Source organism: Triturus cristatus, chromosome 5_2 (genome assembly GCF_964204655.1).
Source record: "Triturus cristatus chromosome 5_2, aTriCri1.1, whole genome shotgun sequence".
Classification (NCBI taxonomy): domain Eukaryota; kingdom Metazoa; phylum Chordata; class Amphibia; order Caudata; family Salamandridae; genus Triturus; species Triturus cristatus.
The window spans coordinates 49819605-49836112 of record NC_140588.1 but is presented as its reverse complement, the minus strand read 5'-3'; the positions used below and the strand labels follow the sequence as shown (position 1 = coordinate 49836112).

The 16508-nt window shown below is 43.7% G+C and overlaps 1 protein-coding gene across 9 annotated transcripts in view; it reads right to left on the bottom strand.

Moving 5' to 3' along the window:
* The window catches only part of PTPN3 (protein tyrosine phosphatase non-receptor type 3), a 1752022-nt gene that overhangs the window by 1176990 nt on the left and 558524 nt on the right, over window positions 1–16508 (bottom strand). For all 9 annotated transcript variants that reach the window (XM_085606835.1, XM_085606836.1, XM_085606837.1 and 6 more), the window contains one exon: window positions 2272–2316. In XM_085606835.1, the coding sequence (XP_085462961.1) occupies window positions 2272–2316 (45 nt within the window). The remainder of the gene's footprint in view (window positions 1–2271; window positions 2317–16508) is intronic.

Here is a 16508-nt window from a genome sequence, read left to right as displayed (position 1 = left end):
CTTCGGCTCCCTGATGGAAAACACCAAGGAGATCAAAGACCCAGCCGTTGCCCCAGTGGTCTGTGAGTGACCGCGTCAAGCCGGCCTTGAGCAGCCAGTCGTGAAGATATGGTAATACATGTATCCCCAATCTCCAAATATGAGCTGCGACCAGCACCATCACTTTAGTAAACACCTGAGAGGCAGAGGTAATGCCAGAGGACAGTACGACAAATTGGAAGTGCTCCAACTCCACTGTGAACTGTTGCCTGTATGACAGGTATATGAAAATAAGTGTCCTGCAAGTCCCAAAACACCATGCGATCGAGAATCTAAAACAGCAGCTTGAGGCATGGTCTGCCAAAATATAACCACGTTTTGTGGGGGTGGGAGGTTGGCTCTGTGGAGATGGTAGAGTCTTGAGAAGTTGCAGCAGGGCCACAATGAAGGCAGCAATTTGTTGTGGGGTTGATGCCAGCCTGGGAAATTCAGGACACACCAGGATCAAATGCAGGTTCAGCTCGGTGTCAGACGACACTAGAAAAGCGTTTTTTAGCTTTTTGACTTCTGTGGACCCTCACTGAATCCCTACTTGACGCCATGGACGCCTAGTATACATCAAGCAGATGCACAAATCCTTGGACATTTAATTTGTTTTTCTTTTTTTTAATGTGAAAATCAAAATTAATGGGAAGCTTGGAGCTTTTCAATATTTAGTTATATTTTGAAATACGAAGTGATGTGTTAAAATCTAGAATATTATTTTGTTTTTGTTTTTTGCATCTAATGCATGCACTCTTTAGGTCAGTGAATACCATTGTTACAATTGAGGCTACCAATCTTCCATACTAGATTCTTTTTGTGACATTGTCTCTGCTCCCACAAATGAACCTCAGGATACCAATTTACTTTTTACTCTCCAATTTCAAATGTCTTCACATTTACAGAGAATGTTAACATTTTAAGTTTTCATTTTGATTTTTTATGTGCCTATGCATTATTAATCTGCTCATATTACTTATTTTAGAAGCAGTTGTGGACTCCCTGGGTGGGTGCTGCAGACACTCAAGGGTATGCAGACCCTAGGTTAAGATACGAAGCACTAGAGCCTTCGAGTTGAAATAGAATTTTGAATGGGACTGACCTTGTGACCGAGACCAGCACCGTGATTTGGAGAAGAACCTCAGTTTCAAGCGCAACCTCTTATGCTCTGCAAAATAAAATCTTCACATCCCACTCCTGGATTGTCTTTCAGTGCCTGATGGAGCACTTATCACACATCTGAGTCATGAGCAGAACCCAAGAACCATAGGAACATGTTGTGGGGGTCTATGATCAGCATCTCCTTCCTGCAATAGTAGCATGGTTTCAATCGTGTTGTTTTCAGGAAACACTTCTTCCTTGGCCCACTGCGACAAATTTAGGAGTCATTGGAAAACTGATAAAGTTGGGTGCTGAGCACTGGATCCACATCAAAGGACGCAGAAAGAAAGGAACTGCCAGACTAATCTGCAGCTACAAGTAGCCATCAGAAGAGAACAAGGTTTTCCCAGGAGAGAGGTATATGGCTGTCCATTAAAAAGGTGGTAAACACCAATAAAATCTTAATTTTGTGGCCATTCACAAACCTTCCTGACAGAACCTCAAATGAATGTATGCACCTGCGCTTAGTGACATTAAATGCTGGAGGTGGAGAAAAGAGCTTGTTCTATTACCTATGTTCGCTGCCCATAATTCCACTGATTGCCCACACTTCAAAAAATCTGCAGGAGTCAGCGGTGACAGTAAAACTATGGACCAAGCGTAGGTTTTACATCGGTTTCCATGAATGATCATGGAGATTATTATGAATCCATAACATTTTTTACATCTATACAAATTACTGGAGGACAAAAGAACATGGAAGTTGATAGTGCCCAGCATTTACCTTCAACCTTGCCAAAAATATTTAGAGCCAACACAGTGATATATCTGAATAGAAAGAAACAACAAAAGAAATAACACACAACATTTATTTGGAACACATTTAGAGGGGCAGATGGACAAAAGCACATTCAGGCAATGGATTGAATGAACCCGGTGAGTACAGGGCATTTTATTTCAAGAAGGCTGCTAAAGCAAAGGTTATGAAAACATCAGCAGAGGAAATTATCAGCCTGGGCAGCAAGAGAACATTTATGAAGATATCTCTGAATGACCAAGACAATCATCCTTTGTAACCCTTACAGGATACCATCATCTTCACAACATACTCTACTTATATCTCAGAATGGAAGAATTCATTATCCTTACCTTCCCTCAAGAATATCACTCTTCAGTTGTAAAAAATATAAATGTCTGCAATAGAGAATTAGAAAAACATAATTTTGTCAGAAGAACATAATACATGGAGTAAAATAAAACCATTTACAGTTTGCTTTTATCAAGTGCTGCAGCATGCCCGTGGTTGCTTCAAAACACTTTGAACAGTGAAGAGACAGATAGCAGATAGACAGATTAACAGCTGTGACAATATACTAGTCATATAGTAAAGTACAAACCGGTTTTGTCCCTTCTTGGGTTGTTGGCCCTACGAAGGCTATGGGGCTCTGTTGTAAAGCCACAGAAATGATTTCCCATCATTCTCGGGCCTGCCATCACTACACAGAGCGCAATCTCAAATTTTATAAAAACAATGCGGTGATCTCCGTGATAATCTAGGTTATATAGTACCTACAGCCATCATAACTCTACGAGTAAGCATAAAGGAGTAGATGCAATTTTTCATTCAACATGGCTTTGCATAAAATGTATCATCAACTGTGCTGGTAACTCTTTTTGCCCTGATCAGATACAACCACACACCTTACTGCACAGCATCACACAAAAAATGCACATTTTTACACAATTATAGTGGCAAATGTAATCCTAAATTACAGTTGGATAGAGGCAGGCAAAACACCTGTCCGAACCAGTGCGTCTGGGTAGTTTCCTGAAGCTAAAGAAATAGTCTTTGAGGTTGAAGGATAAAGGAATCATCTTCTAAAAGGATGAGCCTTGAGAAGCTCTGCCAGTGTTTCTTTTGTTCTTTCTTTGTATTAACCGAAGGTTAACCACCACTTGACATATGCTTATTGTGACACAGATAATAGGTAAAGCACGAATGATAACAGTTGGTATCACAATTCTGACTAATACAGTGTTCTTCGGTTTGTATAGGAAGCTTTGCAAAGCAACAGTCTTTTACATGTATAATTAATAATAGTCAGGTGAGCAGGGCAACACATTAAGCACCCACACCCCAGACAAGTCGCCAGGCCCAGCATCATAGAATCTGAAGCCCTTGGTCTAAGGGCAGTACATGGGCTCCCTCCATATGTATTCCATCTACCTCAAATCTACTCTTATTTCTTGGGACAAACCCTACTTTCATACACAGATCTTTCCGCCACCATGCACTAATCCAAGTCTCTCTTCCAATCGTTATGGGATGGAGTTGTTGCCACCCCCCACATCTATGCAATATTACGTTTAGCTACCATCATCCGCAGTGTAACCCAGGTTTGATCTGCCGGTGATAGATCTGTGGCCTCCCAGATGTTAAGGAGGCATATTTTGGCAGATAGCCTCGTGGTTATACCCGTGTCTTCATTCATGCCTGCTAGGGCTGCACTCCAGTAGGTTTGGATGTTTGGGTATTCTCCACAATATATGAAAAAAGTTCCTACTTGACCACATTTCCTGAGACACGTCGTGTCTATCTGCCTGCCCATTTTTACCCGAGACGTAGACTCTATGGAGAATTTTTAATATCACTAATCAATGGCGTAGTTGCATAGCGACCTCTCGTGGAGAGGTTAGGGCTTCTGCTGAATCTTCTTCCAGCAAATCTTCCAAATCTGTTTCCCAACATTTTCAGAACTGGGTGAGAGTGTCAGGGGAGTTATTTATGAGTTTTCGGTATGCGAGTGAAATCGCTTTGGTGGAAAGGTGTTCCTCCAGCTGTCTATCCTCCAGAGGGGTCGATTCCGGTAGGGTCTCATCAGGGGGAAGTACAGCCTGAAGGGAGTGTCAGATTTGTAGATACCGGATGGCCTCTATGGGGGCTAATTCATATGTGTTTTTTTAAGTCAACAAATGGAATCACCCCTCCGGTTGTACACATGTCTCCCACTGTAGAGATCCCGAGCAGGTCCCACTTATCGATTCCGCGTGGCATGGCTCGCATAATCTTCTTTTCCCAACCTCGTTTTCGTAGGGTTGAGTGCCAAAAGGTGACTGTTAGAGCTGTCGGTCCTTGTAGAGAGAGATGATCTGGATCGGTGTAAAGAGCTCAACGGTATCCTCCCGTTTGGAGAACCAGGTGGTCCATTCAGTAGGCGGGTTCCTCTCTGGGCTGGTGGGGCAATAGTTGACAGTCGTTAGTTGGGCTGCTGTATAATATAACTGAAGATCTGGTAGGGCTATCCCTCCGTCATACCAGCCCCAGGTCAATTTTACCAAGGCAATACGTGGGGATCCTCCATCCCCCAGCAGGGTCCTAATTTCACTATTTATTGCTTTAAAATATGAGTCAGGAACCGGGAAGGGGGGGTTCTGCAACATATAGAGAAAACAGGAAAATGCCATCAATTTGAATAGTGCTGCTCTTCCCAATAAAGAGTTGGAAGAGATCTCCAATGTTGCACATCACTTTTAAGGCGAGTCAAAAGACCTGTCAAATTTTTAGCTATAAAGATCTTGGAATGAGTAGTAGCATGGATGCCTAAGTATCGAAAACTCTCCGTAACGACACAGGCTTCACATCCCGATGGGAGGCAGGGGCGCTGGGCCATGGAGGATAAATATCACCGACTTGGACCAGTTAATTAGGTATCCGGAGTACTCCCCAAAGAATGACAGGATACTTATTAGTCTAGGGATGGAAGAACTGGGGGAGGCAATATAGAGGAGAATGTCATTCGCATACATCGATATACTGTTCTCCCAGTTCTCCGTGAAGCGCAAGCCTCGGATCAGGGTGTCTCCTCTGAACCATGGCGTTCGAGGATCGATGCAAAAATTGGGGGCGAGAGGAGAGAGGGCAGCCCTGTTGTGTTTCTCAACTGAGGGGAGCTCTGCCAGTGTTCGCATCTTGCCGGGTGAACGGTGAAATAGTTCACCGCAGATGACATTAGGCGTCCAATTGGCTGACTAATGTATAATATTGATTGACAAGTATGGGAAATAAGATTTTAATTAATCTATACTTTGCAAGACATTGTGACACAGTTTAAAATCACTAGCCATTAAGATTATTTTCATTTACATGCCAAAACAAATGCATTTTTTTTTTACACATATTTAATTACATATTTTTATTTAATCACAATCAGTTGTGAATTTGGAGAAGCACAGAGTGAATTTTTTTCTTTTAATCCAAAAAAGGATATTTTCGTTCAACCAGCCCTTCTCTTGAAGCTAGTACAAAGACACAATCCTATGTTAACTCGTTCAATGTAAAGGGGATTCACTTTCAGAAAATAGATAGGGAAAAGACCTATCCCTAAGCAAACATCTGTTCGCAAATTGCTTCACGTTTAGCAACAACCTTTACCTCAACCAACCTGGAATACCAATCCACAATTACAATGAAAGCTTAAACCAAGCCGATGTTTGAGAGCAAGATGGTGCCTGAGTGAGTCACCGTTACTGCCGCTCCTCCCATCCTACCCCCGATTATCCTACCGAGTCGCTCCCTGCTGAGTATGCATGGCGATTTGAGACTGGAAGCTGTCGCTGTGGGAACGAAAGAGAAGCCTGCACCCAAGCTTGAATTGCATTGGATCTGGAAGACATAGTGTAAGGCTTGCATTCCTCACTGCCGTTCAGGCTGCTTGAGGCCTCAGTCAGCTGATCAGAGCACTTCTTCCTTTTTCAGCATCTCGTTCAGGGGATATGCGGGGCCACAGTATTAAACTTCCTGCTTCATCGAATGTGGTCGCTCCCCCCCGCACTCTCAACTCGACATGACCCCGGTAATGAGGTTAAGGATCTCAGGGGAGGAGGGGGGACGAAAAGTAGCAGAAAGCTCCATTAAGGAAAAAGTTGAGCCTGGTGTTCAGACCACTAAAAAGGACATATTAAGATCTGGAAAGGGGCACATAAGCGGAGCCAGCGGATCCACACAACCATTGTGTCTATGGCTGACAAAGGCACCGGGAGCTCAGTCTGTCAGAACAAGCTAGATTTAACACGGTTGTGGGCCCGCCTGAAGAGTACAGAGTGGGCTGTAACAGCTAAGTAGTCAGACCGAACCCATATTGGTTAGGTCAGACCACACCGGAGAGTGTCGCAAGTGAAGAACAGGAACTGCAAGTTCAGCCCACCAATGTGGGTAGGTCGGAGGCCAGAGAAGAAACGACCAACTTGTCTGTAGGTAAAATCTCTAGCACCCCAGTCAACATCCTGAAACAGGCTCAAAATTTTGCAAAACTCAGCGCGGTGGTCAAGACCCGGATTGGGGGGAGAAATTTGACTCCTTGACAGATGAATCAGATCAGACAAACCAACATAATACCTCATCCTCCTCTACTGACAATTTTCTTGACTCCTCCACTAATAGCACTCAGGATAAAGTGACAATGTTAACACAAAAAAGGATATCCAAAAGAAGAAAAAAGGGGGAAAAAAGCTTGCAAGATCGTCGGGCGAGTGCGCAGAAGGCACCTCTCTGGAGAATTTGATATGGGACTATTAAGCTATGCAGCTGGTAGCTGCAGAGGAGGGTACGGATATGGGACCGAAATCACCTACGATTGCAACTACACTAGCAGCAATTTTCCAGTTAGTCAAGCAATTACAGGACGAAACTCAGAGCGACGGTCGCTGTGCCAGATTTGAGTCTCAGAAACTGCGTAGATCTATCATGAAACTGAACAAAACGCATTCTGATACTGCTGGGAAAATTGCAAAAGTGGAAAAAAGAACAGAGGGTTTGGAAACGGAGGTTAATCCATGGAAAACCCAGAAAATACAGCAGGAGACTCTGATAGTGGATATGCTCTGGAAACTGGAGGATCAGGAAAATAGACAACGCAGAAACAACATACGATTCCTGGGGATTCCAGAGGAGGCGGAAGGTGGGGACATAAGAGCTTTTATGATTTCTCTGCTGAAAGGTGCATTTCCAGAAAAACCCAATTGGGGTAAGGAAGTTCAATGTTCCCACCGTTTGCCCCTAATATCCAAGAAATACTCGGCGGACACACTGGAGAAACCTTGTGTCATTCTAGTATGTTTTGGCAATTTTTTGGCTCTGGAGCTTATCTATGACTTGGCCCGCCCCAACTCTAAAAGGGACTTTAAGGGGATTTCTTTTTTACGAGACCAGACTATGCGCACGCCGCTGTGGAATGGCGTTGGCGGATGCGTCAGCTTATCAGTCCTTTTCAAGGATTTGGCGCCGAAGTATATTTGCAAAATCTGGCATGTTTGAAAGTTAGGCTGAATGGGCGTGTCCGAAGTTTTACCTGTGAGATAATGGCTCAGGAATATTTAAAGGAGTTGGGTGAAGGGTCCGCTGTGACAGGTACCAAATGAAAGAGAGGAATGTGCATCTTTAAAAGAAAGAAAAGAACAAACTGACATTTTTTAAAAAAAGAGGGGATCGATGCACTCGAGAGTAAGAATATGGGGAGGGAAATACAAGGAGTCCATAAGAAATAGGCTGGAAATAGTGAACAGGTTGTAGGTGAGAACGGTTCAGCTGGGCACCGGTTTTGCTTAAACATGTGGTCGGTGGGGCAGGCTGGGGGGAGCCGGTTGTGGGTCCATTCCTCAGTAGGCATCGTACAGACCTGGGGTCTGTATGCTCACATAGCAGCTGGGGGAGGAGGATAGGGGGTTGGGATGGTGTTCAGGGTGGTGAAGAAGGGGAAGTGACACATTTAAATGACCCAAAACAGCCGGGTAGATTGATAGGAGTCTTTAAAGGTTGCCAGGTTGTAGCTATTTTTTCGAATCAAATGTTTGTCTGGAGAGTACTTTGTCTAAATAATATCAAGTGTGAGTAAAGTACGGATAGCAACGATCAATATTGGTGGGCTAAATGACAGTAGGAAAAGAGAGAATTGCATTAGAACTGCAAACCCTAAAAGCAGATATTATCTGCCTTCAAGAGACAGATTGAGTGATCACAAATACAGTTATTACGCACACTTGGTTTTAAAGTAATCGAGGGGATAACACAGGGGAACCGCACTTGTGGAGTCACAATTCTAGCTCCAGCTCATATGTTCATTTTAAGCATGGACGCTGTGATAAATGTGGGCGATGGGTTATTGCCGAATTTCAGTCCGTTCTACAAACGTTTACAATATGTTCGGTGTATGCTCACATTTCTGATGATCCCAGGCTTTTTGATTGGTTAGCAAATTAAGTACTTCTTTGGCCCTCTCCTATATTTTTTGTGGGGACTTGAATATTAACCTTCCGCCAAACTGGTCCCTAAACCATTATATTTATTCTGACCGGAAACCCAAAGTTTTCGAATCATTAAAGGGGCTTTGAAAAGAACATGATCTGTTGGATGTCTGGACAGTTAAGAAACCGATGGAGTATGGGTTCACATATTTTTTCATGCCGCATCAGTCTCATGTGTGCCTAGACTTTTTTATGGTTCCGTTCTTACTCGTACACGTTTGTAGTATTGAAATTCATCAGAAGGTTATGTCAGATCACAACCCCTTACTTTTGGAAATTAAGGATGGAGGCTTTAGGAGAAAACAGGCCCACTGGAGCTTTGAACATAGTCTTTTAATTAATAAAGTATACAGCGCACATATGAATAAATGGACCCCAATCTTTTTAAAAGAAAATATTGGGAGAGCGCTCCATTAGAGGTTGTTTGGGACACTCTCAAGGCCGGGTTCTGGGGGGAGACCCCGCAATTCACTCTAAATAGAACTAGGAAAGAAAGACAGATACTGGATGCGTTATAAGTAGGATTAGCGGCATAAGAAAGGAAGTTTGTTATTGCAACTCAGTAAGGCGAAAAGATAACCGAAAATCAAATGGGGGTGCAATCGCTAAAGCTGCAATTGTTGAAATCTTTGCAAAGAAAGTTGACGATAAGTACATGGTATAGAGGGAAAAGGCGTACGAGTGCAGCGAGCTGATCGGACATCAATTGGCTATCAGAATAAGGATTGAAACTGCAAGCAGCGAGATCCGTGAAATAAGAGATCCAAAGAGAGGGTTGGTTTCAGCCCCTGATAGCATTAGAGCGGCTTTCCAAGGTTTCTATAAGGACCTGTATGACAAGGGTACCATGGTTGAAGAAGACAGTAATGCGCAATACTTGAGGTCAATTTCTATGGATAAATTTTGCCTGGAAGAACAAGAACTATTAGAAGGGCCTCCAGAGAGGGAAGAAATTATGCTTGCAATGGGCAGCCTTCCTGAGGGGAAAGCGGCGGGCACAGACTGTATACCCACAGAGTTGTATTCCACCTTTGGGTCTGTTCTTAAAGAACGTTTAATTAATCTATTCAGGTTAATTTTTAAAGGATCCAATCCACCTAAATCCTCGTCATGTACTAAAATTGTAGTATTCCCTAAAAAAATAAACCAGCCACAGAGCTCAGATCATATTGACCAATTAATGGAGATTCTAAGCCACTCGCCTCTCCCCTATAATTAATAAGATTGTATCAGGATTACAACATGGGTTTATCCCGGGAAGAAGCACAACCAATCATATTCGTAGAGCAATCACTGTTTGATGCTGCCCGTGTGTCAGGGGACCCTATGGCTATTATACTGCTGGATGCAGAAAAAGCCTTTGACAGGGTCTCCTGGCAATATCTGTAGGCCTTAATGCAAAGTCAGCATTCCGTCCATCATTTGTTTGTTGTAACGCTTTTCGCCCTAAGTGGGATGGGTATGCCCAGACGTGGGTCCCGTGCTCACTACGCCACTGGAGTCAAGCTATCATGGCGGATGACGGCTGATAGCCAGAAACCGGTCCTAGGATGCTTGATTCCGGTCCAGGGAAGACATGGCTTGGCAGTTCGGGCTGGACTGTTCCCATGAGGCACAGGGTCAAGACTGATTTGCATATGGCCATGTCTGAACTGGGGTGGCGTAGTGGGCAAAAGAACGATGGATTTAACCCAGATCTCTTGACTGGGGGAGAATGTCTGCATTGTCAGCATTCCGTCCATCATTTGTTTGTTGTAACGCTTTTCGCCCTAAGTGGGATGGGTATGCCCAGACGTGGGTCCCGTGCTCACTACGCCACTGGAGTCAAGCTATCATGGCTGATGACGGCTGATAGCCAGAAACCAGTCCTAGGATGCTTGATTCCGGTCCAGGGAAGACATGGCTTGGCAGTTCGGGCTGGACTGTTCCCATGAGGCACAGGGTCAAGACTGATTTGCATATGGCCATGTCTGAACTGGGGTGGCGTAGTGGGCAAAAGAACGATGGATTTAACCCAGATCTCTTGACTGGGGGAGAATGTCTGCATTGTCAGCATTCCGTCCATCATTTGTTTGTTGTAACGCTTTTCGCCCTAAGTGGGATGGGTATGCCCAGACGTGGGTCCCGTGCTCACTACGCCACTGGAGTCAAGCTATCATGGCTGATGACGGCTGATAGCCAGAAACCGGTCCTAGGATGCTTGATTCCGGTCCAGGGAAGACATGGCTTGGCAGTTCGGGCTGGACTGTTCCCATGAGGCACAGGGTCAAGACTGATTTGCATATGGCCATGTCTGAACTGGGGTGGCGTAGTGGGCAAAAGAACAATGGATTTAACCCAGATCTCTTGACTGGGGGAGAATGTCTGCATTGTCAGCATTCCGTCCATCATTTGTTTGTTGTAACGCTTAATGCAAAGTATTGGCATCTGTACTGGATTTCTCCAGGTCATCGAGGCTCTATATAATAATCCGGAAGCCAGGGTTTATGTACTAGTGGACTTGTCGGAGCCATTTAAAATCAAGAGGGGGACCAGACAGGGATGCCTCTTTTCACCATTGCCGTTTGCAATTTATATTGACCCCTTAATTCAAAGGCTGGGGAATAACATCATAATACGTACTATGTGGTTTTAAGGGCAAGACACCTAGACCCTGGTATACGCCGATGACATCACCCTGGTAACACCAGATCGGGCAAGGGCCTTGGTAGCAATGGAACAGGAGGCACTCCTTTTTGGGAGTATCTCAGGATATCTATTGAACAATAATAAGACGCAAGTTGCAATTAACAATATGATTATCCTCCAGAATAACCGTGAAGTAAAAAGTACAATATATCTTGGCAGTATATCATCTGAACTAGAAGAGATAGTACGGGAGAAACTTGACCCTCTGATAAGTAAAACAAAAGAAAGACCTCAGTAGATTGAACAACCTACACCTTTCCTTAATCGGTAGGTGTAATTTCATTAAAATGGTCCTTATCCTAAGATTCTTTATTTTTTCTAGGCAATACCTCTGGAATTTGATAGTTGCTGGTTTGAGCCTGGATGAAGTAATCGCTCGATTTATGTGGTTTTATACAAGACGAAGACGTGCCCTCAAGTTTTTATCTCTACCCGGACTTAGAGGTGGTCTGGCCCTTCCAAATTAAAACTTTTAATACTGGGTGACCACGCTGCTGAACAATTTAGTTTCATTACAAGACAAGGAAGGGTGGACACAGCGTAGCCTTTTTCTACTCCAGCGGAATTGTTAATAGGTGAGGATGCGTGGGGATGCCAGTGGAGGCAACTTGAATATAGCTATTAAAAATAGTACGTTTCAAGACTCCTGAGAATGTTTTCAAGGTCTGGTCCAATGTACGTAAAATGCTGGGGATTGGCAGATTTAGTTATTACACTCCTACTGGGAAGAATATGGCCCTACCAGATATTTTTAATGACTTTTGTATGTCACGAAGGAGTGCTATGAGGCTAGGGCATTTTTTTCCGTCAACGAGGTTGTCTCATTTGTAGAACTCAGAAATGCCTATACTTTAGAACATAGAGATTTTTAAAAAATATCTCCAGGTGCATGATGTCTTCATCCAAAAAGAGGGGGCACACTGCAGGTCTCCATAGAATTAAGCTAATTGACATCATTATGAGTAACCAAAACTGCTCCATTGGGTTGGTGTATCATTTTCTGATGACTGAATCAAGCGATAACTTGGATAAACATTCACACAGATGGCAGGATAAATTGAATGTTCAGGTATCACTTTAACACAGATACATTTTATTAGCTAGAACTAGTTTGTTGTCATCAAAACTGCAGGTGCAATATTACAAAACATGTATACAGACAGTAAGATCCTAAAATGGGGGGTGGGTAAAGGGGCTCGATGCCCTAGATGTCATTTGCACGGTGGAGACAGTGTGCATAGTTGCAACCTGTAGCGCTTTGGAAGATGTGAAAAAGAGATTGCCAGATTCTGTCAAAATCAACTGCGGTTAAAGATCCAACTAACCCCAGCACTATTCCTGCTTGGTATTCAGGAGGAGAAAGAGAAAAAAGGGGTAGCTCATTTCTGTTCGTAGGTATGACTATCTGGAGATTATGTATTGCCTCGGCTTGGTTGGATCGTGCTAGCGAGTTATAATCTTGAAAAAGCCATACACGCAAGAAGAGGGGGACTAGCAGGAGAGAAGGGGCTGAGGAAATGGGCTCCTTTGAAAGACTGGCTTGAGAAGGGTCAGTTTTAAGTTGGTTAGGTGTATGCTGCTTAATCTACATGGAAGGCATGAATTGTAAACTAGGAAAAAAAGTATGGCCCAGTGTCGCAATGTATTTTATTAGTTATGCATCTGAATTCTGATAAAATGTTGCAATCAGGCCATGCAATGTGTAGTGGGGGTGGATGGGGTGGGGAGTGGGACGGAGGGTGGGTTGTTGTATATTTATTTTAAAATGCATAATAAAAATATTTATTTAAATAAGCCAAGATTAATTGAAAAGGAAGTTAGAAATTAAGGGCTAATTTACTCCAGGGACTACCTGCACAGCCATTAGATGCAAAGGAGAAGAACTGTTTAAAATGTTTGTTGCTACAGTAATAAGTTCTTATCTACTTTCAAATTCATTTTAGGCCACAAATAATAAAAACAAAAATTATTCTTGGAAACTGTGCCCCCCCCCACAACCCACATTTTTATTATAAGCTAGATCCATTTCTGTTTAAGTCCTTTCAGTGTTATGCCATGCAGACAACATCTCAAAACAAAGCTATGTGTGCAGGTTCTCCCAAAATATACCATTCAAATTATTCAAATCTATGCACAATTATTTTCATGATCTTCCATTTGAGCTTGCATCAAAGGAGCCAAAAAAACACTAGGTTTCATGGGTTCCATTACACTATCCTTCTGTATATCACAAAACCTCTGATATTTCCCACCTCACACCAAACAAACATTACATAATATATATATATATCTGAATGCAAATAGATCTATCTTTCCCTTAATGATATGTTTCAACACCACAACTTGTCTTTACTCTCTGGACCTGCACCTATTTACTATTCCTATCACAAGCCAATCTTCACATCACTGGGATAAACAAATAAAAAAATGATAAAATTGTGATTCTTGACCCAGAACCCACCAGCGTGCACTAGCAGATCATATGTAACACTGCTAATTGTGCATAAATGTATTTTAGAACAACAGGTTGTTTCTCTTAGCTTTGTAATCCTCTATTTCTTCACTATATCAATATCAATATCTACGTTAGAGCCTGGGAGGGCACACGCACACAACCACTACAGCAGGGCAGTGATGACAGACTGGAGGCATTTGTAGGCCCCTATCCCCTAAAAGCAGAAAACTGCTTACTGACCTTGAGAGACTGGTAAGTATACTGCGGTACTGGAGGTGTAGTGCACCTTCCAGTTTAGAAGGATTTGTTTAAAGCGCCCTTCGCAATGGCATTCTTTGGGCCAATAGGGTGAGAGAAATGGTAGTGCCATTCAAGACAGGCATACTTAGGGAAACAGAATGTTGAACTAGGCAATAGGCATATGGTGACAAGGCTGAAAAAGATAAGATGGGTAGAGGCCAAGCCTAAAATGCATAGCGGTGCTCAAAGTCTGCCCAGTGTGCCTGCTCAAGGCACAGAATACGGTAAAGCTCACTGGCGGGTCCCAACCTCTTTAAACAGAGGTAGGGATGCTTCCTGAGATCGTTCCAGTTCATAACAGTAATGTGCAAGGTGCTGAGAAGGGTGGGGCTACTGGAAAGCCACTTCTCGATGTATTTGTTTAAGATAGGGGCAGTTACAACAACAGTTAATACATTGGCTGCAGAGGGAAGACATAATTTGTGCGGATGGGAGACAAAAGATCACAGAAGCTACCTTAGAACTGCATGTTGCTGATATATCCTTGCTTTTGAACAAGCAAATCAATCAAGCAGAATACAGTACGGTTGTCCAATTCACAAAATTTACTGTGCATTCCCTGTTTCAAGAAGGCTCGAATGGGGGGCATATCTTTGACGCTCGGTGCAGCAAATCTGTGGAACTCCTTGCCCAGTAACTTCCGCACCATAGAAACAGAGACCCTCTTCAGGAAAATGGTTAAAACCTGGCTCTTCAGGGCAGACTAAGGGCCCGAGGGCTTGACTTTTAGCTGTCCATCGTTGCACTACTGTCCGCTTTAGCGACGGGACACCTCTGTTTGAGGTAGCTGTCGCACTTTATAAGTGTCTGTATTAATAATAATAATAATAATAATAATAATAATAATAATAATAATATTATTGATAGGGCACTCCTACTTATCGCAAGCCCAGGATAGGGCGGACAGAAGGCAGAAGAACAAAGGTGTATGGCTGCCAAACATCCACATACAATGGTCCGGCAGACCTGGGATAAGATGGGAACAGCAGGTCAAACATTCTCCAGTGCTGGCCTTAAATGCTAATGATCCGCCTTGGTGTGGAGGTTGAGGGGGATGAAGGGAGCATCCTCTTAACACTAGTATGGAGCAGCTCTTGGCAGTTCTCAGGAGGAACCTAACGGCCGGAGTCAGGATGGTGGGGTCCACCAGCATCATTGATGTGAGCTGTTACCTAGATGCTAATGGAGTTGAGCCAAGGAGAATGGTGGTTGAGAAGTCAAGGAGGAAATTCAAAATTGCAATCAACAAGTTCTGTAAATTTAAGAGACGGGCATTCATACGTCATTGGGTAAACATTGGCTGATCAACCTTCGAGTTCCAAGGTATGAAATTCATTTATCAGACATGTTCCTCCTTAACATCACTAGGGTATTAGAGATTGAAGTTGTTCCTGATTAAATTGGGAGAGTGCCTAGACCATTAACGCCTGCAATAGTGGACAGTTATTATGTAATGGCAAAGCTCTCCATGAGTGAACGGGGGGGGGCTCCCTGACTCTGACCCAGTATACTTTGCGATGCCAGATGGCTGGGTCCCTGGTGGGTAAATGAAGGTTAAGACTCAGGGCAGGCATGGAACTTGTGGTCCGGCCCGAACAGAATCGTCCATTAAGTGGACATTGATAGCAAAATTACGCCACACACCTACAAACTGTACCTTCAAGAAATCAGTAAACTGAGCTGATGTTGATAAAGTGCCCCCTACTGGTAGAAGTGGATGTTTAACTGTTAATCACCTGCAGCCTTTTTTTTTTAACATACAACTCCACATATTTGGGAGCGGAGTCAGTTTGGTTGGGAAAGGTTGGAGGGCTAAGTGGCATGAGTAAAAGGGTAATGGTGTAGGCCCAGCGAGCTCAGTGAGCCTCAAGGAGTAGGGAGCCCCACCCCAGGCCAAAGGGCCCAGGTCCCACAGGGCAGAGCCCAGATGGTTGGGGTGCTGCGGGATGTCATGGCTCTAAAATCACCTGCCACAGCAAGAAATAAAAGAGAAGGCTGCGGAAAGGAATACCTACTGTTTGGGTGGTGCATTTCAAACTGGTCGGCAGAGGCAAAGGCACCGCACTACAAAAGGAACTCCTCTGCAGGAACATTGCAGCAGCTTCGCGGAGCAGAGCCCCTGGAGAATGGCAGAGATAATACTCAAGCGAAGGCAGATGTCACAGTCACCGAGGTTAGGGAGCGGAGTGTGGATGAAGATTCTGCAAGGATAAGGCATCCTGAGAGCAAGTAAGGGGGTGCTCTCTGACCCAGTGGAACTTGAGAACCTAGACAGCAGGGTCCATGGTGGGTAAATGAAGATCAAGACCTACTGGACTTGTTAGCCAGTTCGGGGCAGAACTGGCCCGTAAGTGGTCATTGGTAGCAAGATTAAGTCTTAAACATGCGGAGTGTCTCTTCTAGGGAAACTGTCCAATCGATGTGTGATTGTTCCACCTACGGGTGAGCGTATTTGCTCAATAAATAATAGCTAAAGAACTTTTTTTATCCAGCAGGCTTATGTAGAAGTGGGGTGGGTTTGGCTGGGAAATGCAGAAAAGTTGAGAGGCACGACTAAACAGGTTAACCAAAATGGCACTGTAGGCTCTAATGCACTTGAATCATCATTTTTATTCCATAATTTTAGTAAGTTAATATTTTTATG